The 25299-nt window shown below is 41.4% G+C and overlaps 1 protein-coding gene across 2 annotated transcripts in view; it reads right to left on the bottom strand.

Annotated features, from left to right (window-relative positions):
• Positions 1 to 25299, bottom strand: part of LOC115087934 (collagen alpha-1(XXI) chain-like) — a 454903-nt gene that overhangs the window by 262788 nt on the left and 166816 nt on the right. For both annotated transcript variants that reach the window (XM_029595690.1, XM_029595691.1), the window contains exons 9-10: positions 21593 to 21676; positions 6248 to 6301 (exon numbers count right to left, since the gene is read on the bottom strand). In XM_029595690.1, the coding sequence (XP_029451550.1) occupies positions 6248 to 6301; positions 21593 to 21676 (138 nt within the window). The remainder of the gene's footprint in view (positions 1 to 6247; positions 6302 to 21592; positions 21677 to 25299) is intronic.

The raw sequence follows: 25299 nt of genomic DNA, 5'->3' as shown, positions 1-25299 counted from the left end.
TCTTCACATTTCTTTAGGACTTCATCATAGCTCTGGACTTTGTAAGGTAAGGGGCAGATTTTTAATATTACGCGCGTGGGGTACATTTGTGCGTGCTAACCGGCGCGCACAAATGTACTCCCGATTTTATAACATGCGCGCGCATGTTATAAAATCCAGGGTCGGCGCGCCCAAGGGGGTACACACTTGTGCACCTTGCGCACACCAAGCCCTAGGGGAGGCCCAATGGCTTTCCCCGTTGCCTCTAAGGCCGCTCCGAAATTGGAGCGGCCTTAGAGGGAACTTTTTTTTTTTTGTCCCCCCCCACCTTTCCTTCGCTTCCCCTATCTAACCCACCCCCCAGCCCTACCTAAATCCCCCCCTACCTTATTTCATTGAGTTACGCCTGCCTCTGGCCTCTGGCAGGCATAACTTGCGTGCGCCGGTTTGCCATCCCCCGGCACAGGCTGCTGTGCAGGAGGATTCTGGACTGCCCCCAAACCGCCACCATGCCCCCGGCCTGATCCCAAAACGTTGCCACGCCCATTTTTTAAAGCCCCAGGACATACGCGCATCCCGGGGCTTGCGCACGCCACCGAGCCTATGTAAAATAGGCTTGGCGCACACAGTGGTAGGTTTTTGGGAGTTACGCATGTAAGATACGTGCATAACCCTTTGAAAATCTACCCCATGTGCATTATTATTGTCACACCTACAGACTGGTAAAACCTATGTATTGCATTCTCATACTATGAGTGAATGTTGTCAAGTTATATATTTGATATTGTGCCCTTGCAATTTAATCAATGTAAGGAAAACTATGAGGGCAGTTAAAGTTTGTATGATGAAACATTGAATTTGCCACACACCACAATCATATGGAAGCCCCCTCAACAGCACATTGGCTGGAACAGGGTTATTCTGTAGTGCTTCAACAGCTTTCAAATGTAAATGTTGGGAACCTAGATCAATCTCTTCTTAATTTAGAACAAAATTGGATTTTTGAGTTAGTCTTTGAGTCCTGGAGGACTGAATAATACAATTGAATGGGGAGCATTTCTTTAATGTGCTATTAATTTGATTGGTTGTTTTATATTTGAAAGTAGGTTAAATGTGGGAATACATGACATATGTTGTTTTGTGACACGATGGCGGTGTGTTTATCATGCAGTTAAGATCATTGGTGTTTGTATGCCGGTAAGGGTGTTTTTTTATTTTTTATATGTATCTTTTATATGTTTCAATGATAGTTTATTTTTATTTTATTGGGGATACGCAGCGTTAAGATTGCCCCTGAAGAAGCCATTTTGGTGAAACATGTTGGGCAGCTATATAGTTCTTGAACACTCTGAGGTAGATATTTAAAATATACAAAACAGCTATCCCAGTATATTTTAAATCACATTCAAATAACTGTAACAATTATTTATGTAGGGCTGTTTTTTTCACCAGCCTTACTTATATGTATTATAGGCTATAAACCCACTTGGTCCATATTAATATTTTGTAATATTTTTAAATGTTTGAAATTTACATATACATTTATATAATGACCAGCAAAAAAGCATGAACCACATCAAAAACCCTAATCACTTAGGCAAGAAGAGTCATAAAACTTTATCAAACTGATCTCAAAAGTGTGACCACATTTCAAAAGGTCCCAAGGGATCTTTAACTCTGTTCCAGAAATCCTGGCACAATTCCATGTTTCATTGAAACTGCTTCAAAAGGTTAATGAACCCTTTTGTAATCCCATATGTTCTCTTACAATCGCTGTGTCATTTCACTTCCAACAGTCCTTCGTCAAATTTGAAAACTGTTATTTTTTAAATGTTATATCGTGTTTCCTGGGTTTCTGGGGGTTTGGGGCAGTTTCTTTCTACATGTAGATATTTAAAAGTCATTTAGATGAATAACTTAAAGTTATCCAACTAAATGGCAAACTTTGGTATATTTAGACTCTCAGCTGGTTAGATTTTAGCTGGATAAGTCATTATGAATCTAAAATCAAACCAGATAAAAGGAGATATTCCGGAGGCATAACAGGGAAGAACTATTTATTCAGGTAACTTAGTACTTGTTTCACTAAGGGGTTGATTTTATGTAAGATTGTTTATTAGGATAATAAAAACAAAACATTTAACATACATGACTCTGAAGCATGGCAAACTGAAACTACAGATGTGCGGGCACAAGGACATGCAAATTTTATAACATGCATGCGCTGGCCCACGCATGTTATAAAATCCGTGGGCCGCGCATACATGCGCACCAGAAATTATAATCCACGTGTGCATGTGCGGGCGGCTTGCGCAGGAGGGGTGAATTTTAGCAAATTACACGCAATGACACAATCGGGCCTCCCCCAGTTTCCTCCCAGTCCACTCCAATTAAGGAGCGGACTGGGAGGGAACTTCTCTACCCCCCTGCCTAACCATCCTTCCCTTTCCCCTTTCCCCTCTCCACCCTGACCCCTACCCCCTATCTAATTAAAAGAATTTTTTGAGCGTAAGGGTTTTACCCATAGACTCAAAATGGGAAACAAGCCTTAATGTATGTGACCCTTAGTTGGATAAGTTGCAATATTCAAACTTCTGCATCTAAGGAATCCAGCAAACTTTAGACCTACTATTGAGCAGGCATGAATAGCTTTTTTGCAGTAAGTACCACAATTGTTGCACTTTCTATCTACAATCGTTGGATAGAGAGAGAGAGTGAATGAGAGACTAGCTACATGGCCCTTATAGGGCGTATGTATTTATACCTCTATATGAGGCCCACATAGTAACTTGAGGTGAAGTTTAGGTAGTAGTGTAGGGTTTAGGGGCCACTTTGACATTCAGAGTGAGACATGTGAACAGAACAGTACACTCTGGTGAAGAATTGATGTCCTTCAGAGTGTGGAAACTCACCCAAAGATGAGATTTTTACAATGTTCTCTCAACCTAGCTTGATGTTATCCAGGTAAAGAGTTCATCAAGCTAGGTTGACAGAACATTGTACAAATCTCATCTTTTGGTGAGTTTCCACCTGGCCAGAAATCCAGCCCCAATCTTCTCCCCTTTTCCTAATTTGCATCGCACCATGCATTATGGTGATTTTCTCATGTGTTAAGTCATTTTTGCATGTGTTATAGGCGTTTTTCGCATACGAAAATGCCATATAGCACTTTCATAAATGACCCCCTTAGCTAGCTATGTCTAAATAATGATATCTTTTGAGGTTTAATAAAGATGCTATGCACATAACTTAAAAGACCATATAGCATTTTGATAAATGACCCCCTTAGCTAGCTATGTCTAAATAATGATATCTTTTGAGGTTTAATAAAGATACTGTGTATATGACTTAATATCATTTGGAGCCATCACAGTTTGAAACCATAATGCCATCTGTCAAACTGATTAAACCTCCTCTATTGGACTATATCACTTGTCAGGCTGAAGAACTCTGCAGCACACACACACAGGATTTATATAGCAATAGATTTTTTATTTTGAATACAAACACCAAACAATTCCTGACTTATGCACTGTAGGTAAAATTAAAGAGATAATTCAAAATGAAGGTAAATCACAAGTGGTATAAGGCTTACTTCTAGTCCAAGTATCAATCCTGGTCTTTGCAAGGTAGATTTTTCCCAATAACAGCTCACGCATGAATAAAGATAAGACTTCCAAACTTCGTAGTACAGTATGATATTAACACATAACAGCAGCAAGATCTCATGAGTCTCCTCCAGGATCCCATACCTTTTTTTGGCCTCCATGCCATCTAAATGCTCGGAATCCCTTGAAGGTGTCCTAGCACGCCTTTTGAGTTCCCCAAGGACCAATCCAGATCCTCTGATGTGGGGCCATATAGCAAGCTATCTTTAGGTCAAAATTGGCTTTCTATGACCCATCCCATGGCTCTTTGCACAGTTTACCAGCACCAAATCCAGCAGATCTCAGTTCAGGACCAGAAAACACACCTTTTTCCTTGACATTTCCATAGTACACAGTAAGATATTTGACCACATTTGTTCATAATGGGGCAGATTTTAAAAACTATGCACGCGGCCTACATTTGTGCGTGCTACCTGGCGCGCACAAATGTAAGCCCGATTTTATAACATATGAGGGCAGCTGCATACATGTTATAAATTCCAGGGTCGGCACATGCAAAGGGTGCACACTAGTGCACCTTGCACGCACCGAGCCCTAGGGGAGCCCTGATGGCTTTCCCTGTTCCCTCAGAGGCCGGAACTTTCCTTCGGCCTCCCCCCCACCTTCCCCTCCCTGCCTCTAACTAACCCGCCCCCCAGACCTACCTAAATTTCCACTATCTTTATTTCATAAGTTACACCTGCCTTTGGTAGACGTAACTTGCGCACGCCAGCCAGCTGCCGGCGTGCGATCCCCCGGCACAGCAGCAAATAGCCTCGGTCCTACCCTTCCCCGCCCCTGGACTGCCACATCCATGCCCCACCCCTTTTTTTCAAGCCCCGGGACATATAGGCACGTCCCGGGGCTTTACGCATGCCGCCGGGCCTTTTGAAAATAGGCCCGGCGCACATAACCCCCCTACATGCGTAAATCCTGCTGGATTTATGCGCATAGGGCTTTGAAAATATGCCCCAATTTGTGGTTGGACTGAAAGTATTAATAGTGAGATAAGATGTTATGAGAAGGAAACTATGTTCACCTTTCTTTAGAACTTATTTTAAAATCATAGCATTGCATATGTTGAGCAAATATTGTAATTTTGAGTGCCTTGATTGAGCATTTGGTAATTGAGCTTTTTGCCCTCCTTCGTGCTCTATGGTGGTTTGAGTTATATTTGATTTATTGTTTAGAGGATTTTTGTTATTCAGTGTCCTTGAGTGAGTTATGTTTATTTAATTGTTTTTTGGGGGGTTTTGTGGTATTGTGGAATGTTTGTTTTAGTTTTGGTTTTTGGTGTTGTCTGATGGGCCCTTTTAGTTGGATATATAATTGTATGGGTGGTATATATTAGTTTAGTATATAATTTTTGGAAATGATTTTGAAATGTTCTTATATACATGGAATGTGTATAAAAAAATTGTATTGGGCAAAGAAACTGCATTGCATCATGCTCTTCATTAGTGGACAATGATATATTGGATGCAAAATTAAACCAGCTATTTCTTATTTCTGGTGAACATTATACTCTAATAGTTACTCCAATAGACTAACTCTTGCACAAAAACCACAATATTAGATACCCTTTATAACATAACATTGGAAAATAAAGATCAAAGAAGATATTTTCCTCTAATAACAATAATCATTATTATAATTAGGTTTCTAGTATTGCTAAATGCACACAGCTCTGTACAATGGTGATAAGCATGTGCAAAAGAAATGGTAACAAAATACAGAAATTAGAAAAATATCCTAAACTGAAATCAGCGGAAGTCCTGTACATGTTCAATAAACAATAATGGGGCCATTTTTCAAACAGCCTGCTTTAGTGCAAACTCCAGGCATATTTTTTAACTGCAGTTTTTGCACCAAATGCCAAAGGGAAAAAATTCAAGGTCTTTAAATTTGAAAACTCCTGTGTATACAAAGTACACTCAATCAATCACTTGCATTTCCTTTTCTGCAGCTAGAATTTAATTGAAAGTAATGCATATGGATTTGAAAATGTAATCTACAAGCTTACCTTTCCTCCCCCACTCTAAATACGAAACCAGAAATTCTTCCTCTCAATGCAACTAAAATGCTGGCATTGTGGTACAAAATGCAGCCTTTTAGCAGCATTAAAGGTGGGTAAATTTCTGACAGCCAATTATTTTATAAAATTCAACTGCCAACTGCACTAGAATTTTCCTTTGCTTTTCATGCCATAGTCCTCATGACTGGGTCCAAAAATACTGCCAACGGCTGTTCAATTTAAAAAATTAAAGAGAATATTCAGGTGATATGTTTACCTGGCCATTATAACATAGATCTAAAATTAAGAAACCTGCATTAACCAAGGTGATTGCCAATTTGCAATGCAATTTGCATAACTCACAGCACTGAAGACATTTTCTAGACAATGGGAAAGATGTATCAAAATTTTGATCCAATGCATAATTTACTCCAGTTTTGCCACCAGTTTTTTCTGACTTATAATACTGACAGGTTTTCATTGATAAGTCTGAAGGAATGTTTGCAAAAGTGAGCATATATTTTTTTTTTTAATTCTCATGGATCAGTTCAGTTCAAAATCTAAAAATAGGTTTTGCATGTATATGGCTAAGCTTTTTAGTACTCACAGGCTTACCATCTGGACCAGGTTGTCCAGGAGTTCCAGGATGTCCATAATCTCCCTAGGGAAAAATAATTCTTCATTAGTATGTATGCAGCATTCTAAGTGCCCCTTTCAATTAATATAACGTTAGCCTTATTCTATCAAACTTCTGAGTCCCAGACGTCCCAAGACTTGGCAGAAACATTATTCCATAAGATACTGGCTCTATGTCCACATATCTTTTTCATGGAAAAAAACTATTTTATTTCTGAAACTAATACATAATCCAGCATGCAAAACTGAAATAAAAATTCTAGTCATGAACAAGTACATTGGAACAAGAATCATAAATCTACCTGCATAGGAAGCACACTGTTACAACAGGATTTATTTAGCAGTCCAGAAAGAATGATTAGCTTACTGTCACATTCTCCTACAGCAACCTCTCATGTTTGATAATGAAGATACCTGTGCTCAGTGAAGGGGAGAAACCACAAGGCATCTACTTAAAGGACTTTTTCAGCATATCTGATTCCTCAGTAGACTAAAGTGGCCCATTCTTATTCTATAGGACATGACAGTGTTACCCTAGGTAGCATTCTCTTTCAACACTATGAACATCCTTCAGTGATGTGAACCACATTTTTTACTGCCCAGTTCACATTTGTGCAGATTTTCAATAGGATCTAGTTACCTTACTATGGGCTTAAATGGCTAGATCTCATGGGGCTCAAAAAAGTGAGTAGTCTCTTCAGTAGTTTTGCTTTGATTATAGATCCCCTCACTAGTACCTTCTCAAATTTGTACCTGCTTTCTGTGTAGGTATTTTTTTTAAGGTAAATCAATGCACATAGTTGCCTTCTCTGACCCAACACCATCCCCAGGAATGCCTACAAAACGCATGAGTAAAAATATGCATGTTGTTGACATATGCACATACTTTTACCCATGTAGAGGGTGGACAGTATTCAAACAGACCATTTCCTCAGGTAAAATAGTATTTTATCAGTGGAAATGATATTTATTATTGCCTTCCCTAGGACCTTAATGACAGGGTAAGGGAGAAGATCACAGATAAACTTACAGCTGAGAAGCATAGTAGGCTGGTACAAATAGGTAGACAGGGTGAATCAAAGGGTCCTTTTTTGCTGACATCTTCTATGTTTCTATGATTTTGAACCCAAAACAGCTTTCCATTACTAAAAGATGGAGGAAGCACCAACATATGTCTGATACTCTCATTTCTGCTCTTCTTCCTTGTTTGCTGCTAGGCAACATATACTGGTAATGTTGATGTGATAAAATGGTCTGACAACATAGTGTAATACAGAGAACAGAATCTTCACTGCTCGTTGTATGATCTTGAGTGAATCACCCTCTCAAGACTTAAAATTAAACTGCATGAAGGGAACAAGGAGGGATGCAACACGTGTGCAATGCAGTGGATTGCCAGGGCAACAGCAAAAGATGGCAGGTTCCACAGAGGAAGAATGGTGTCAAAATCCCGAAGAGTGGTAAGGCAAGCGTACAAGTAAAGATGGCCAGGGCAAGACCAAACGTCATCAAGTACCATAGTGGAAGGGTATTTGGAAAGAATCTTGTAGATAGCCGGAGCAGTGGAGGAAGCACCCTATGGTGCCAAGGCCGGCTTGGAGTGGCGGTAGCAGCAGTAGTGATTATTAAAAACTAAAATGGTAGGACCAAAGCAATGCAGAGAGAAGAATAGCTGGAAAACCCCTAAGGTGTAATTCAAGGGCTGAGGCAGGATGACTTTAAATCAGACATGGTGACCCCAGCAGATTTAAGCATATTAAGCCATGCACTAGTGCTGACAGGCTCCACCCTGGTACAGACTCTTTGCTTCAATGTCTGCACTGCTCAGTCACCTCACTGCTGCCTAGCCAAACAGAGACAAAAAAATCACTAGCATTGCTGCAACTCCCAACAATGTCTCCCACTCAGATCTTCCCCCAAAGAAGAGATACGTCAGCAGCACAAGCCACTGCCTGTTTTTTTCTGGTTACTGGCACAGAGGGAAGCTGGGCTGAATAGGAAGTGGAAAAACCAGCAGGAAGAAGTAGGTGATAATGTCCTTGTACAGGTATTTGGACGGCTTTATCTGGAGTATTCAGTTCTGGAGACCTTATCTAAAAAAGGTGAAGGACAAATGGAAGCAGTTCAGAGATTGGCACCCAAAATGGTGTGGGGTCTGCAACCAAAACCATATCAGAAGAGACTGCAGGACCTGAAAATGTATACCCTGGAGGAGAGGAGGGACAGGCAAGATATGATACAGACCTTTAAATACCTGAAAAGTATTAATGATGAACAAACATTTTACTGCTGGAAAGGAAACTGTAGAACTAGGAGTCATGATATGAAACTCCAGGGGGAATGACTCAGAATAAACATCATGAAATATTCTTCACAGAGAGGGTGGTGGATAAATGGAATGCTCTCCTGGAAGAGATGGTGAAGATGAGAATGGTGATGGAATTCAAAAGGGTATGGGATAAATAGTATGGATCCCTACATACTAGAGCTTGGAAATGAAAAATTGGGGTAACCTATGTTAATATTAGGTGTAAAACTTCTGCATGGGAATAACCTGCACAGAATGGTAGTTATTGCCCTTAACAAAAGGCATCGGGGTAACCTACACAGAACACTAGCTACTACCAAAAGCAACTTGATAGACAGACCGGATGGACCATTTGTTCTTTATCTGCTATCATTTACTATGTTTACTATATTTTCACACTGTCCTTAGTACAGCTACTTAGAAAGCATTGCATTATAAGTGCTGATAAATTGCACCAAAGTTGTGTAATGGAGTCAGTTTCATGTAGCATTTGGAAAATATAGTATAATTAGGGGTGTCTAAGTTTTTTTTTTTAGAGATTATTTATGATCCTGAGCCTTTTAAATACTGTTTTTGCATGGGCATAATAAGGGATAAAAGTCATAGGACTGCATTTAACCTTGAGAGTTGGTGTGAATCTTCAATACCAGATATTCTACATGCAAGGTGAGTAATACAGTGAATCTTAAACATCTCAAAGGCCTAGACAGGCCTTGACAGCAGGACCTGAAACCATAAAAAGATTGTGTGGCAGGAGAAACTTGTATTTTTTTGTCTTTTTCCACATTTTATTCTGAGAACAAAACACTCCAATGGAACCAACAGCCAAACAAACAGCACGGGAGAACTAAGCTGAGAGCCAAAAAGCAATCAACATGAGAGATACCAAAACTCCCATAATTTATTTAATTATTCTTCCATTTTATATACTGTCATTCCAAAAAATCACAACAGTTTACAACATGACATACATATGATACATCGACAATTACATTGACTTAATCAGGTCAAACAATATATATATTAAAAATGGACACATACTTGGAATAAGGTATTTAGTTCAGAAGATAGGTTCTTAATAACTGTCCTTGAGGGTGCATGCTCTGTGTGCAGGAGATTTTAAGTTAGGTTATATGCATTTTGAAATAATCATGTTTTTAGGTCACATTTGAATTTCTTTGTTCTGGGTCAGTCTTAGATAATGGTATATAATAGGCATGGCAGGTAGGCATATTAACAGCATGACCCCTGAGATGGTATATCAGGAGCTGGCAAGTAGGCAGAGTGGTAGCAGCAAGTGATTCTGTGTGTAAGAAAGACTCCTAAGGTAAAGAATAAGGGGTAGGGGTATAGCAGCAAGGTAAAGTGGTAGGTTAGATGTCTGCCTTCCCATGAAGTATTTGCCATTTGTCATCAGTATAATTTTTGTGACTTGAGCTTTTACTTCATTCTCCACTCAAACCTGATCTTGCTACTGGATGTAATTATTATGAGTTTCTTGTGACATTTGTTTGCCAAATGAAATTTCAGTCACAATCAGAATATATGAATGGTTTCTCATCAGTGAGGTTCTTGGTAAGTTGTGAGGTTTGCTTTATTAAAAAAAAAAAAAAAAAAAAAAAAAGGCTTTACAATATTCTATAGCTAAGCATAGTCTTTTCCCTTTGTTGATTTTCAGGTACTGCCCTAGTTCTCTCTTCCTTGTGAAATTTTACCACATTCTGAACATGGAAATGTCTTGGGTCTGCATATTTCCTGTTCTGTCTGTACTTTTCCCTTCTGACTGAGGGTTTTTGTGAACAAAATACCCCAGTACAATCAAAAAATGAGTGGGAGAACAAGACTGGGATTATAAAGGAGTTAGAACAATACAAAGAACTATAAAAAAAAAAAAAAGGGGGGGGGGCAGAGGAGAAGAAACTTGTATTTTCTTTATTTTTTTACGTTTTTTTTTTTCTGGGGGGAAAAAAACACCTTCGTACAACCAACAAACTAACAACAGCAAACAACATGGAGGCACCAAAACTCCCACGCTCGTACATAATGGGCATGGCAGGTAGGCAGAGAAGCAGCATTAAGATCACCATGGTGGCAGGCAGAGATGTGACAGTAAAACCTCTGTGGTGGTACATCTGGAGCATGGGAACCAGGCAGAGTGGTAACAGTCAGGCCCACGTGGTGTTATATCTGTGGCATGGGAGGCAGGCAGAGAGGTAAGTAAGTGCCTGCCATGCCTCTGTGGTGGTTTATATGGTAGGCAGAGAAAGACTCCTGGGGTGGTATAAGGGACATAGCAGGTAGGCAGAGTGGCAGCAGCAAGACCCCCTAAAGTGGGGTATGGCAGGAAGGCAGAGCAGTAACAATAAGATCCACAAGGTGATATATCTGGGACATGGCAGGTAGGCAAAGAGGAAGCAAGACCTTCAAGGTGCTTTCATTCATCTTGCCACTTGCATAGAAAATCTGAAAATCCAAGCAAAGGAAGACTAACTTTCAAAAACACCCAGCTTTTCCATCAACTGTGGTGCCAGACTTGAGCAATGAGGTTATCATGATGTCTCCTGCCATTGAAAAGACACATTTGCTGGGCATGCTTGTTGGTGAGCAGGAAAGATTGCTCTGAGCCACTTTGGCTAGGTCTGACCAGACAGTGAATTTGTGTGCTCAATATGCCAGAGCATCTGTGTTCATGACTTCAATGAGCTCTGCAAGATCGAGTATCACAGATATTTGTGCTGGGGCCTCCTCTGCTGGAGTGGGCCAAGGGTCTTTCTTGCCTGTGCTAAGAGAGATGAGTCTTTGTGTGTATCATGGCTTTGGTGTATTGAGGTAGAGGAGGAAGTAGTAGCTGACAGGGTGCTGCTCTTGCTTGCTCTGCTCTCTAAAGTGGCCACTGTTTCCTGAGCTACATCCCTATTTTGCACCTGCCTCAGGAATTCCACTTGACAAACCTTCTCTACCAGCATCTCATTCATAAATGTGAGCTGCTGGGCTTAGAGGGCGAGACTCCCTTTCACCCGCAGACCACAAAGGGTAGCAGGCATGTTATGTATAGTGTTCCATAAGAGTATTCAGTCTCTCTTCCACCTGCTGCTGCTGCAAGGAATCCAGAAGCTACAACACCCCTGCTCTCATTCCCTCTTGCTGACAGAAGCCCTCCAACCTTTCCTACAGAACATTTACTATAGGGATGACCCCCACGCAGGGTGGCACTTCTGGAACTCAGGTTCTCCATGGCATCCTTGAGGGACTTCAGGATTTCTAGCAGCTGACTCATGATTACCCAATTATTATGGCCCATGGGAAATTGCACGCTAATCTCTATTTTCTGAGACAGATCATGAAGAGGAGTCTGCTGCTCCACTTACCTCTGTAGCATCATATAGGTGGAATTCCAGCAGGTACCAACATTTGTCAATAGGACACTTGTGAGGCACCCTTAATTCTTCCTGCTTTTCTCAGAGAAGCTCCCGATAGAAGTGCCCTATTTTTTTCCTGCCCTCATCTACCAGCTCCTGTAGGAATGTATTCCTATGGTCCTTGGACCCCCAGCCCCAGGGCATCCTTCACTGCCAGGTGCCTTGAGTGTGCAAATCAATATATACCCTGGAAGCCCCCTTTGTTTATTTCCTTTACTATAATTACGCCATTGACTGTGACAAAGATACCTGTGTTTAAATTCCTTTCTCTCTTGTCTAGTTGCCTACCCTTTAGCATCTCTCTTATGGCTAATATAATAATTCAACAAGATATGGGGGCCATCCATAGACTGGGTATATAACAAAGCCCATCTGTACCCTAGTACTCAGTCCCCACTAAAGCTGTTGTCTGCCCCTGCCTCAGCCAGGTCCCACCACATTTGTGCTGTCAAGGAGAGGTAAGGGTGTGTGGCAATCTAGATATTACTGATGCTATGCTAGTTACTCCCTCAGTCCTAGCCAGCAGTGTCTGGATGCAACTGTGGTACTGGTTGTACAGGGTGGGGTTGATCTTTCTATTAAATGTGGACCTGGAGGGGACACTGTAATTCAGGGCCAACACCTGCAACAAACATTTAAAACTCATGTCCTCCACTAACTGCAGGGGCTTGTCATCAAGAGCAATCATTTCCCTTTGCTACTCTTTACAATTTTTGATGCTGCCTGCCTTTTACCCCAGGAATGTGCTACCGAACACTACCCCATTTCCTCCATGGTGGATCGTCACTTCTGGCACATGGCAGAGGATTGCAGGCCCGTCTCCAGACTGCCGGCAAGGGCCGAAGGAATGTGATCACTTTGGGAAACATTCTTCCTCTTTTCAACTACTTTCCTCTGACTGGAAAAAGGGATCCCCTAGCTAGTACTCTCTCCAGATGCCAATGCTAGTAGGTACTGCCTCTGCAGGTTATACTGCATACCAGTGTTTGTGAGATGCTCCACTTGCTTCACGTGACTGATGTCCTTCACGCAGGGAAGTCACTATGCAAAACATGGGTCCTTCTTGACTTTTAAGTGCCTCCAGACCACAGACTTCTTCCGCAATCCCTTCTCTACATTCTTGGGGGTGGATGCTGGCACTACAGCTGAGGTAGAGAATGGACCCTAAGGAACAATGCTAGAGGCATCACTCGTGCTCTCTACCCACATTGTTAGCTCTTTGTCACTATCTTCACTCTTCTTTCTCCCATCAATAAACTGGATGCTAAGACTCTACTGGATACTCCACCTAAGTTTTCTTCTTCTAGTATCCCTTCAGTTTCTCCTAATTTAGGAAATCCAAGAAAAGATTTTCATCTGAATCAGGTGATGAAAATATTTCCTTCCTAGCCTCGGTGGTTCTGAGTAGAGAAGAGAGCGCTGCTGTTTTCGGGGCTTACTCTTCTGCTTTCCTCGCTGCTTTACTACTATCTGCCTTGGATGATAATTTTCCCACTTTTTGCTTCTGTTCTGAAACAGAAGGGAGAAAAACTGGCTTGGCAGTCTGCAGTGGTTCATGCTCTCCATATTTCAATTTCTTATGGGTAGATCTGCCTTTTGCCATTCTAGACTTGAATGAGTCCCACTTTAACTTAGGTGCAGGACTAATTTTGCACCAACCTTGCCAACATTTCATTTCCCTCCTCTGCTTTTCCCTGACATGATGGAGTTTGACACTGTGGTTTTGGATATCAAAATGATTTTTTATTTATTAGTGGTGCCATAACTGACTAAACACCCACGGATTGTACCATGCTAATCTGTGTGTGTGTGTGTGTGTGTGGAGAACTATCACACACACACACACACACACACACACAGAGACACAGACAGTGGAGTGTTGTGCTATGCAGTAGTGTTGAGACTGCTGACACAGGAACCATAAAATACTGGCAGCTGGTATGCTTCAGTCTCTGTGCAGTATGGAAACTACTCACCTCACTAAAAAATAGTGGCCACTGCCCAGGAAGACAGAGACAAAATCAATAGCAGCACCGCAGCTCTCCCCGTGGTCTCCCACCCACACCCAGATCCCCTTTCCCTAACAGAGAGAAAAAACAGGAAAGGCTAAAGAAGTTAAGACTGTTCGGTTTGGAGGAGAGACGATTGAGAGGGGATATGATAAAAGTCTACAAAATCATGAAAGGACTTGAACAAATTAATGTAAGTCAGTTATTTATTCTCTCAGTTAATAGAAGGACCAGGGGGCACTCCATGAAGTTAGCAAGAAGCTCATTTAAAACAAATTGATGAACATTCTTTTTCACTTAGCGTATAGTTAAACTCTGGAATTCATTGCCAGGGGTTGTGGTTTCAGCAGTTGGTATTACTGGGTTTAAAAAAGGTTTGGATATGTTTCTAGAGATTAAATCTATAAACTGCTATGACGTAATTAATAAGCAATAGTAGCTTGTGATCTATCTAATGTTTTGTTACTTGCCAGGTTCATGTGACTTGGATTGGCCACTGTTGGAAACAGGATACTTGGCTTGATGGACTCTTGGTCTAACCCAGAATGGCATTTCTTATGTTTTTATGTTCTAAAGAGCTACTGCCTGACTTTCTTTGCTGATTGGCACAGTGGGTAAAATCAGTGCAACACAGACTAAAACTACTGGTAGGAGCCATAAAGATTTTTTTGAAAAGTTGAACTATGTGAGAGCTCTGCTCCACTGCATCCTTCCAAGACTAGGTCTACAGAAGAAATGCACAGCAATCCCCACAAATGCTCAATCCTCAGGATCATTGTTGCTGGATATAAAGATCAGTGATAGACTGAATTAGAAAAATGTTTCACTGTAATAGGTTGCCTTTGCCATCTCCTTGATAACATGTACTGCAGAGGCTCTGACAAAACAATAAGGTTATACATGATGCACCGGGAAGGGCTGGCTAAAGTTATCTTCCACTTGTTCCCCCATTGTTTTCTATGGCCCCTAAAAATCAATGGGTCATAGAAATTAATGGAAACTAAACAAAAGGAACAAAGAAGATTTGTTTCATTTGAGGGACCTCCATCCATTTTTTTTGGGAGTCCACAAAAGAAAAAAAATGTGTCCCATTTGTTCTGGGATGACGATTCATTATAAACAAATAAGAATCCATAATATTCAGCCTTTCTTTCATTTCTTTGCATACGCTCTGATCTTTCAGTGGGAGGACATCAACCTAACTTGATCCAGATACAAACTAGAAGCTAATTTAAAAATGTTCACCTTTATTTGTCTTCCATTCTACATTCTTGCCTACTTCTCCCACTTCAGCTCTGTTCAAACTATTAACTCACAGGCATTGCTTGGTTGAATGGTTATCTTCATGTGAAAACCACCAATCTCACTGCTGTGATTCCACATACATGATGTTATTCACTTCCGGCGGGAAGTGATCTCCATGATATCAGTTTGATAAACTTTAAAGTGAACAGAGTCTGAAGGCTCAGCGTTTACAGAATAGTAAGATAGTTGGATCCAGTAAATGAGTTTTGCAAATGAGGATAAAGAGTCTAAGGGGCGGATTTTCAGAGCCCTGCTCGCCGGTGAGCCTATTTTACATAGGCCTACCGGCACGCGCAGAGCCCCGGGACTCGTGTAAGTCCCAAGGTTCTCCGAGGGGGGCGTGTCGGGGGCGGGCCCGGTCGTCGCGGCATTTCGGGGGCGTGTCGGCAGCGTTTTGGGGGTGGGTATGGGGGCGTGGCTACGGCCCAGGGTGGTCCGGGGGCGTGGCCGCGCCCTCCGTACCCGCCCCCAGGTCGCGGCCCGGCGCGCAAGAGGCCCGCTGGCATGCAGGGATTTACTTCTCCCTCCGGGAGGCGTAAATCCCCGGAGAAAGGTAACGGGGGGGGGTGTAGACAGGGCCGGGCGGGTGGGTTAGATAGAGGAAGGGAGGGGAAGATGAGGGGAGGGCGTTAGAGGATTCCCTCCAAGGCCGCTCCGATTTCGGAGCGGCCTTGGAGGGAACGGGGGTAGGCAGCGCGGCTCGGCGCGCGCCGGCTATACAGAATTCATAGCCTTGCGCGCGCCGATCCAGGATTTTAGTGGATACGCGCGGCTCCGCGCATATCTACTAAAATCCAGCGTACTTTTGCTTGCGCCTGATGCGCCAGCAAAAGTACGCCTATTCCCGTTTTTTGAAAATCTACCCCTATGTGAGGAAGAGGTGTCGTATTGAATATCTCCCTGAGGAAGCCCATTTAATAGAGGGCGAAACAAAGAATTCTTTGTTGGATGACATGATAGAAGATTCTTCATAGGGAATACTGTATAGGAACGATATTGCAGTACAGTCTTCATAGGAGAACGTTGTAGAGAATGACATTGTAGAAGAGTCATCATAGGAGAACATTGTAGAAGAGTCGGGATGACATTACAGAAGAGTTTTTAAAAGAAGTATATGGGATTAACATATTTAGTATGGATACTGTTTAGAAACTGAGTTAAACCAATTTTTTGGGATATTTTTTTAAATACGGTTCATGTTTACACATTTCAGATACTTTGTATTTTTTAGATATTGTATTTTTAATAAGGTATGAATTTGTGAGGTATGTGTGAGTTAGGTAGTTTTTAATGTATAGCTAGGTTTTGTATAAATTTTGTAAAGTGTATACATTTTGTAAAGTGTTTGATATAATAGTATTAAAAAATTGAATGATATTATTTAGACAATTATTTTCTCATTGAGTGTATGAGATATTGATATAGGAGAAAATATAGATATGCCTTCAATGTGATTATTACCTGTACTTTTACATGGGGCATAAACCTGAATGTGAAACAAATGAATGAAAAGAAATTTTGTGGGCATGCTCCTTTCATTTGAGTGTACCATGAATGAAACATAAATGGTCTCATTTGTTACATTTTACCCATTCATTTACATCAAATGCATATCCCTATCAGTAACAATTATTTTTATAAGACCAGAAGACATGGTAAAATAAGTGAGCATATCTGTGTTTAAAAAGATTTTGGACAGTTTCCAGGAAGAAATGAAGGAGACCGTCTGAACACCATTGAGGCAGCCCCTGTGCTGCCTAAGAGAAGCAAGGTCACTTGTACAGAGAGCATCAACACAGTGTAGCAGAAACTGTCTGATACTGTAGCTAGGACCTGTTCTCCAGGTGATGAATTATCCTCTTGCACTGAGGATGGGTCACCAAGTGTTTGGGCACAGGAGAGAAGGATTAGGTTGACCATCATAATTGGTGATTTGTTTATTAGGAATGTAGATAACTGGGTGGCTGGACATTAGGATCACTTGATAAATTGCCTGTTGGTACAAATGTGGAAGACCTCATGTGTTACCAAATAGGATTTTAGTCAGTGCTGGGGAGGAGCCAACTATCATGGTACATGTGAGCCCTAATGACATAGGAATGTGAAAGAGTTAAGTTCTGAAAGTCAAATTTAAGATTTTAGATAGAAAGATGATATCCATAACCTCCAAGGTAGCATTCTCTAAAATGCTCCCCGTTCCACACTCAGGATCGCAGAGGCAGGTAGAGTTCCAAAGTCTCAATATGTGGATGAGAGAATGTTTCAAGGGAGAGGGGTTTAGTTTTGTTAGAAACTGAGCAACATTTTGGGGAAGGTGGGGTCTATTCTGAAAGAATAATTCCACCTTAACCAGAGTGGCACCAGGAGGCTGGCACTAACCTTTCACAAGGAGAGATAGAGCAGCTTTTAAAGTAAAACATTGGGGAAAGCTAAGAGCTGCTCAGCAGCACATGGTTCAGAAGGAGGTATCTTCAAAGTATACAACAATTATAGGGGATTTAGGGTATCCCAACAGAGATATTCTAATGAAGGCAAACATAACTCATGTGTCTATAAGTAACAGGTGTGTACGGTGATTTTTTTTTTTTTTTGTCATTTTTTGCTTGATTTCATTTTTAAACTGCTTTGTTGGGGTTTTTTTGTTTTTTTCCTATTTTCATGATTAATGCACACTGAATTCTATTAGTGTGCATTAACTGGGCTTAGTGAGCACTAAATCCAAGTTAGTGCACATTAATACAAAACTCAGAAAAAACAGAAAATTTCTATGGTTTTCTTTCATGTCGCGGTTTCAATGAAATGAAGTGAAATAGAAAATGTAATTATATATATTTTGTTTTAAATGAATGCACATCCCTAATAAGTAAAGAATAAATTGAGTTAAAAGATTCCAAATTATCCCTGTCAACTGCTATGAAAGTTGTGAATACAAATTAAAAACATGCCTTGAAATGTCAGTATGCTAATTTCAGGAATCTAAAAGTAAGGTTGGAGAATTAGATAGCCTGAATGAAGAAGTAGACTTGCTTTGGGGAATTTTATCTGAAAGTAATTCAGAAACGAAATAAAATGAAATGAAATAAAAATGAAATGTTAGGTTCCGTATTAGGAGTAACCACCCAGAAAAAGGATCTGGGCATTATCATGGACAATACTTTGAAATCCTTGGCTCAATGAGTGGCAGTGGTCAAGAAAGCAAACATAATAGGGTGGATATATTAAAAGCCCTAAACATGTAAATTCTGGCATTTACGCTTGTGGCCGGCCCTTGCGTGCACCAGGCGAATCTTCAAAGAGGCCTAGCCATGCGTTTAAATGTCGGTACGCGCATGAGTTTTGGGCCCCTTCGAAGGGGTAGGCCGTGGGCATGTTCAGGGTGGGGCGGGAAGTGGGCTGTGACAGGGCCGAAGACTTGTCTCCCGGCACACGCAACTTACTTCAGGTCAGGCCCTGAAGTAAGTAATAAAACAGCAACAACAAAAAAAGAATAGGTAGGGTTTAGGGTGTGGGGATGAGAGGGGAAGGGAAAGGAAGGTTAGTTGGAGGACAGGGTAGTTACCTCCCAGTCTGCTCCTTAACTGTAGAGGACTGGGAGGGAACTGGGGAAGGCCATAATGCTTTGCCACATGGAGGTTGCATAATTTCTCCCCCTTTGCGCTCATCGCCCGCACATACGTGCGCATGTGCACTTGGCCCTCGGATTTTATAACATGCGTGCGCTGGCATACACACGTTATAAAATCAGCATGTCCATATGTGCGCGCTGAGAAGCACGTGCACATTATAAAAACTACCTCAATATTAGGAATTGTTAGGGAAAAAATGGAGAATAAAACGCTCCATAGTGAGACTTCACCTAGACTATTATGTGCAATTCTGGTCACCACATCTCAAAAAAGATATAGCTGAACTAGAAAAAGTACAGAGAAAGTGATCAAAATGATAAAGATGATGGAATGGCTTCCCTACGAGCAAAGGCTAAAGAGGCTGGGGCTGTTCAACTTGGAGAAGAGATGGCTGAGGGGGATATGAAAAAGGTCAACAAAATCATGAGTGGAATAGAAAAGGTAAATGACTGTGAATCGGCTATTTACTCTTGTAAAACATTCAGAATGAGAAGATATTCCATGAAAGTTATTAAGAAGCACATGTAAACAAATAGGAGGCAATTCTTAAACTCAATGCATAATTAACTCTGGAATTCTTTGCTGGAGAATATGGTAAAGGCAGCTAGTGTAGATTGGTTTAAAAAAGGTTTGGACAAGTTCTTGAACTAGTAGTCCATAAACTTGTTAACCAGATAGACTTGGGAAAGGCTGTACTTATCCCCAAGTGTTAGCAGCTTGGGATTTTCCTATTGTTTGGGATCCGGTCAGGTTTTTGTGACCTACATTGGTCACTGTTGGAAACAGGATACTAAGCTTGATAGACACTTGGTCTGACCCAGTCTGGTAATTCTTATATCCATGAACCATTATTAGCCTTGTAAATTTGGGAAAATGACTGCTTATCCCAGGTTATGAACAAAAAAGAGTGGACTAAGTACTCTACTGAGTACTTGTGACCTGGATTCTCCATTTTCAGAGACAGGATGCTGGACTTGATGGATCTTTGGCCTGGCCCAGTATGGATTTCTTATGTTCTTAAGTGTGTTATTTAATACCATTGCCAATCCTTCTGCTGCTCTCTTTGGACTGACATATGCAGCACCCACTTTAAGGGAGAACATAAGAGTCATTTTTATTTGGAAGAGAAAAACTAAAAAATTTTTGAGTTTATGAATCTGATTTTCTGAGGTAGTATATGATTAGACTCAATCATACAGCGGATACACTACATGAGTGTTATAGTGCTTTGACTATTAGCATCAATTTATGATACCATTTATGACAGACATTAACTGATTATTATGGGGTTGATTTTAAAAGGAGCGGACTGGGAGGGAACCTCTCTACCCCCTTACCAAAACTTCCTCCCTCTTCCCTTCTCCTCCCCAGACCCTAAATCTAACCTACCTTTACCAAAATTTTTTATTTTATTACTTACTGATCCTCTGGAGCAGCAGTAATCTCCATGCGTCGGTCAGCTGCCGGCACGCTCTTCCCCGGAACAGCAGCTAATGGCCACTGTCCTGGCCGGCCTCCGTCCCGCCCCTCCCCACCCAGACCCCGCCCCCCAGCCCACCCCTTTTTCAGGGCCTGGCACTTGTGCATGAACTGAGTTTATGCGTGTGGCCAGACATGTTTTAAAATGCGCGCAGAGCACAAGGCTCAGCCACATGCATAAACCTCCGTTTTTACACACGAGGGCCTTTTGAAAATCTGGGCTTATTTGTTTGCCTCTACTTTATAGTTTTGAGGTCTTATACATATTTTGTGGAGACTAGTTTGTTCCTTTTTGGGTTAGTAGTTACACTTAATTTTAACTAAAACAATTTTTCTTTATAATTTTGAACACGGAAATCAGAAAAACTTAATAATTGAAAATCACTTTTAAATAATTTATTTGTAGAAGAGCACAGCAATATACTTTGTTAGGCTCTAGACTGTTGCTTCTGTGAGCCTCTTTATAGATTCTCAAAAAGATTTCTGAAGAAATGGAACTTGCACAATATACGTGTCTTCCCGATTTTATAAACCTGCCACATATGCGCACAAGTACCAATGTATGCATATCTCGCATTGGGGAAAAAAGGGTGGAATGTGAGTGGGGCATGGAAGTTTCAGGGAGGGGCTGAGATATGCACATATGTAGCTTCACATATGTATACACATTAGGTATATTTCAGTGCAAAATTATTTCTGCTATAGATGAGGTGTAAGTCTGAATAAAACTATTTCTAGTCATAAATGAACTGCCTGAAGGGTCGGGATCAACTGGGGGAAATGCAAGCTATAGAACCAGGTAGGTCTTGAGTTCATAGCTATAGACTGGGTAAACAGGTGGGCAAACTGGTGAAACTGGTTATTTCCTGGACATGCACATGTTATAAAATTCCCTCACGTTTGCGTCTAAAACCTGATTTTCCTGATTTTATAACATGTGCATATCTGCAAGAGGAATATAACATTTCAGCCATCTTACCGCACATCCAAATACACATTTATATGGGTGCGCACGTTTTAAAGTTACCATCATATTGTATTTTGTACCAGTCTAAAAAGCAGTAGGTCAGTGTAAATTCTAATATAAAGGTAGTACTTTCAAAGTATCATGATCACAGTTGAAAAGGTACCTTCATAAATCTTTACAGTGATGAATACTATAATACTCACCTTAACACCTGGTGGTCCTGGTTCCCCGGGAGGGCACACACAGGGAACAAGTGTAGTGCCCACATCACTAGGACCATTTAAGCACTGTCAGAAGAAGAAAGCAATATAAATATAATATAAAGTAGAACTTTATATCAAAAGCAATATCAAAGTAACTGAAATGTAAGAGACATGGGGTAGAGAAGAAGAAGCATACTGGATAATACATTGAAATCATTGGCTCAGTGTGCTGTGGTGATCAAAAAAGCAAACAGAATATTAGGAATTAAGAAAGGAACGGCGAATAAAACGATGGATATCATAATGCCTCTGTATTGCTACATGGTGAGACTGCATCTTGAATACTGTGTGCAATTCTGGTCACTGCATCTCAAAAAAAGATATAATTGCACTGGAGAGTGTGCAGAGAAGGTTGACCAAAATGATAAGTAGCATGGAATGGCTGCCTTATGAGGTAATCCTAAGGAAGTTAGTAGGAATGTGAATCATTTTTTGATGATTTAAAATATTGTCCGATATATTTTAAATCGTCAAAAATCGTTAGAGGCGCGATACAATAGGAATTCCCCCGTTTTATCGTCAAAAATCATAAATCGGGGGAGGGGGGAGGGGAAGGGGGAGGGCGGGAAAACCGGCACACTAAAACAACCCTAAAACCCACCCCGACCCTTTAAAATAAATCCCCCACCCTCCCGAACCCCCCCAAAATGTTTTAAATTACCTGGAGTCCAGTGGGGGGGGGGGGGGGGTGTCCCGGTGTGATCTTCCACTCTCGGGCCACGGCTGCGTTAATAGAAATGGTGCCGGCGCTACCTTTGCCCTGTCATATGACAGGGCAAAGGTAGCTCTGGCGCCATTTTGGTTCCTGTCCCCCGACGTCACGAGCGCAGGAGATCGCTTCTGGACCCCCAGGGACTTTTGGCCAGCTTGGGGGGGCCTCCTGACCCCCACAAGACTTGCCAAAAGTCCAGCGGGGGTCCGGCCGTATGGCCATATGGCCATACGGCCGGACCCCCGCTGGACGCCAGCGCCATTTTGCAATACGGCCATACGGCCGGCACCATTTTGCAATACGGCACGAGTGCAGGAGGTTGCTTCTGGACCCCCGCTGGACTTTTGGCAAGTCTTGTGGGGGTCAGGAGGCCCCCCCAAGCTGGCCAATAGTCCCTGGGGGTCCAGTGGGGGTCCGGGAGCGATCTCCTGCGCTCGTGACGTCGGGGGACAGGAACCAAAATGGCGCCGGCGCTACCTTTGCCCTGTCATATGACAGGGCAAAGGTAGCGCCGGCGCCATTTCTATTAATGCAGCTGTGGCCCGAGAGTAGAAGATCACACCGGGACCCCCCCACTGGACCCCAGGTAATTTAAAACATTTGGGGGGGGGTTCGGGAGGGTGGGGGATTTATTTTAAATGGTCGGGGTGGGTTTTAGGGTTGTTTTAGTGTGCCGGTTTTCCTGCCCTCCCTCGATTTACGATTTAAACGATTTTAAAAAAAACAAAACCGTGACGATCAGATTCCTTCCCCCCCCCAGCCAAAATCGATCGTTAATACGATCGATCACACGATTCACATCTCTAGAAGTTAGGGCTGTTCAGTTTGGAGAAGAGACGACTGAGGGGGGATATGATAGAGATCTATAAAATCAAGAAAGGACTTGAAAAAGTTAATGTAAATCAGTTATTTAATCTCTCAGTTAATAGAAAGACTAGGGGGCACTCCATGAAGTTAGTAAGTAGCTCATTTAAAACAAAATCAAAGAAAAATCTTTTTCATTCAGCACACAAATATGCCCTGGAATTCATTGCCAGAGGATGTGGTTAGAGCAGTTAGTATAGCTGAGTTTAAAAAAGATTTGGATAGGTTCCTAGAGAAAAAAATCCATAAACTGCTATTAATTATTAAGCAATAGTAGCTTGAGATTTATTTAATGTTTGAGTACTTGGTGTGACTTGGATTGACCACTGTTGGAAACAGGATACTGGGCTTGATGGACCCTTGGTCTGACCAGGTATGACTCTTCTTATGTTATTAATTTCATTTTGGACTGTCCTAAAAAAAGAAGATGGTTTTTCCATTTACACGGGTGTGGTCTACAGGCCTCTGACCCAAACTGAAGAACCAGACAGAGATTTGTTGAAGACATCCAAAGGGAGGGAAAGAAGGGTGAAGTACTGCTTATTGAAGATTTTAATTTGCTGGATGTGGATTGAAGATTGCCTACTGCAGAATCGTCAAGAAGTAAAGATATATTGGATGCCCTTCAAGGGGCTCTGCTAAAGCAAATGGTGATAGAACCCTCAAGGAACATAGAGATTTTGATCTAGTACTCACAAATGGAAACAATATCTCTAATGTCGGAGTAGGTGTCCACTTGAGCTCTATAATCATCATACAGTATGGCTCAATACTGCAGCCAGGATAAAGAGAAGTCACATGAAGATCCAGGTTTTGAATTTCAAAAATACAGACTTTGGTAAAATGGGGAAATACCTTGGGGAGGAACTAGAAACCTGGGAGATAATGAATGAAGTGCACAACAGTGGGTCAAATCAAAAGAAGCTATTTCAAAGGCAACAAATCGCTATGGAAGAAAAGTAAACAAGAGTAAAAGGAAAAAGAAACTGACCTGGTTCTCAAAGGAGTTGGCTGTAAAAAATAAAGGCGAAAACAAAGGCACTCAAGAAGTACACATTTTCCCAAAAAGTGGAACACAAGTATGAATACTTGGTGAAACAGAGAGACAAGAAAAGAAATCAGGAAAGTAAAAGGTCAAATGGAAAAATGAATTGCTAAAGAGATAAAGCAAGGTAACAGAACATTTTTCAGATATATTAGTGAAAGAAAGAAGGGCAAAGATGGGATAGTAAAATTGAAAAGAGACAAGTAGAAATGTTTTGAGAAAGATAATGAAATACAGAAATAGTAAATAAATACTTCAGTTCTGTATTCAATAAAGAAGACTCTGGAGAATAGCAGTTACTTGTTGAAAAGACAATGGATGGGACTGGGATAGAATCAATCCCATTTACAAAATAGAAGTATGGGAAGAGCTAGGAAAACTGAAAGTAGACTAGGCCATGGGATCAGATGAGATAATCCCGAGATAATAAGAAAGCTCAGAAGTGCTGGCAGGTTGCTGAAAGACCTGTTCAATAGATCCATGGAAACAGGAGTGGTCCCTGAAGTAGAGAGAATGAAAAGAGATTTAAGAAAACTTGAAGAGTGGTCAAAGATTTGGAAGCTGCAATTCAATGCCAAGAAGAGCAGAGTTATGCATCTGAAGCACAGTAATTCAAAAGATTTGTATGTGATGGGGGATGAAAGACTAACTTGCATGGACAAAGAGAGGGACCTTGGGGTAATAGTATCTGGTAGGGATGTGAATCGTTTTTTGACGATTTAAAATATCGTCCGATATATTTTAAATCGTCAAAAATCGTTAGAGCCGCGATACAATAACAATTCCCCCGATTTATCGTCAAAAATCGTAAATCGGGGGAAGAGGGAGGGGAAAGGGGAGGGCGGGAAAACCGGCACACTAAAAAAACCCTAAAACCCACCCCGACCCTTTAAAATAAATCCCCCACCCTCCCGAACCCCCCCAAAATACCTTAAATTACCTGGGGTCCAGAGGAAGGGTCCCGCTGTGATCTTCCACTCTCGGACCTCCGGTGCTTGTAGAAATGGCGCCGGAGCTACCTTTGGT

The sequence above is a fragment of the Rhinatrema bivittatum genome, chromosome 3 (genome assembly GCF_901001135.1).
Source record: "Rhinatrema bivittatum chromosome 3, aRhiBiv1.1, whole genome shotgun sequence".
Taxonomy (NCBI): domain Eukaryota; kingdom Metazoa; phylum Chordata; class Amphibia; order Gymnophiona; family Rhinatrematidae; genus Rhinatrema; species Rhinatrema bivittatum.
Note: the sequence above shows the minus strand (reverse complement) of the source record. Positions and strands in the feature narration are given on the sequence as shown.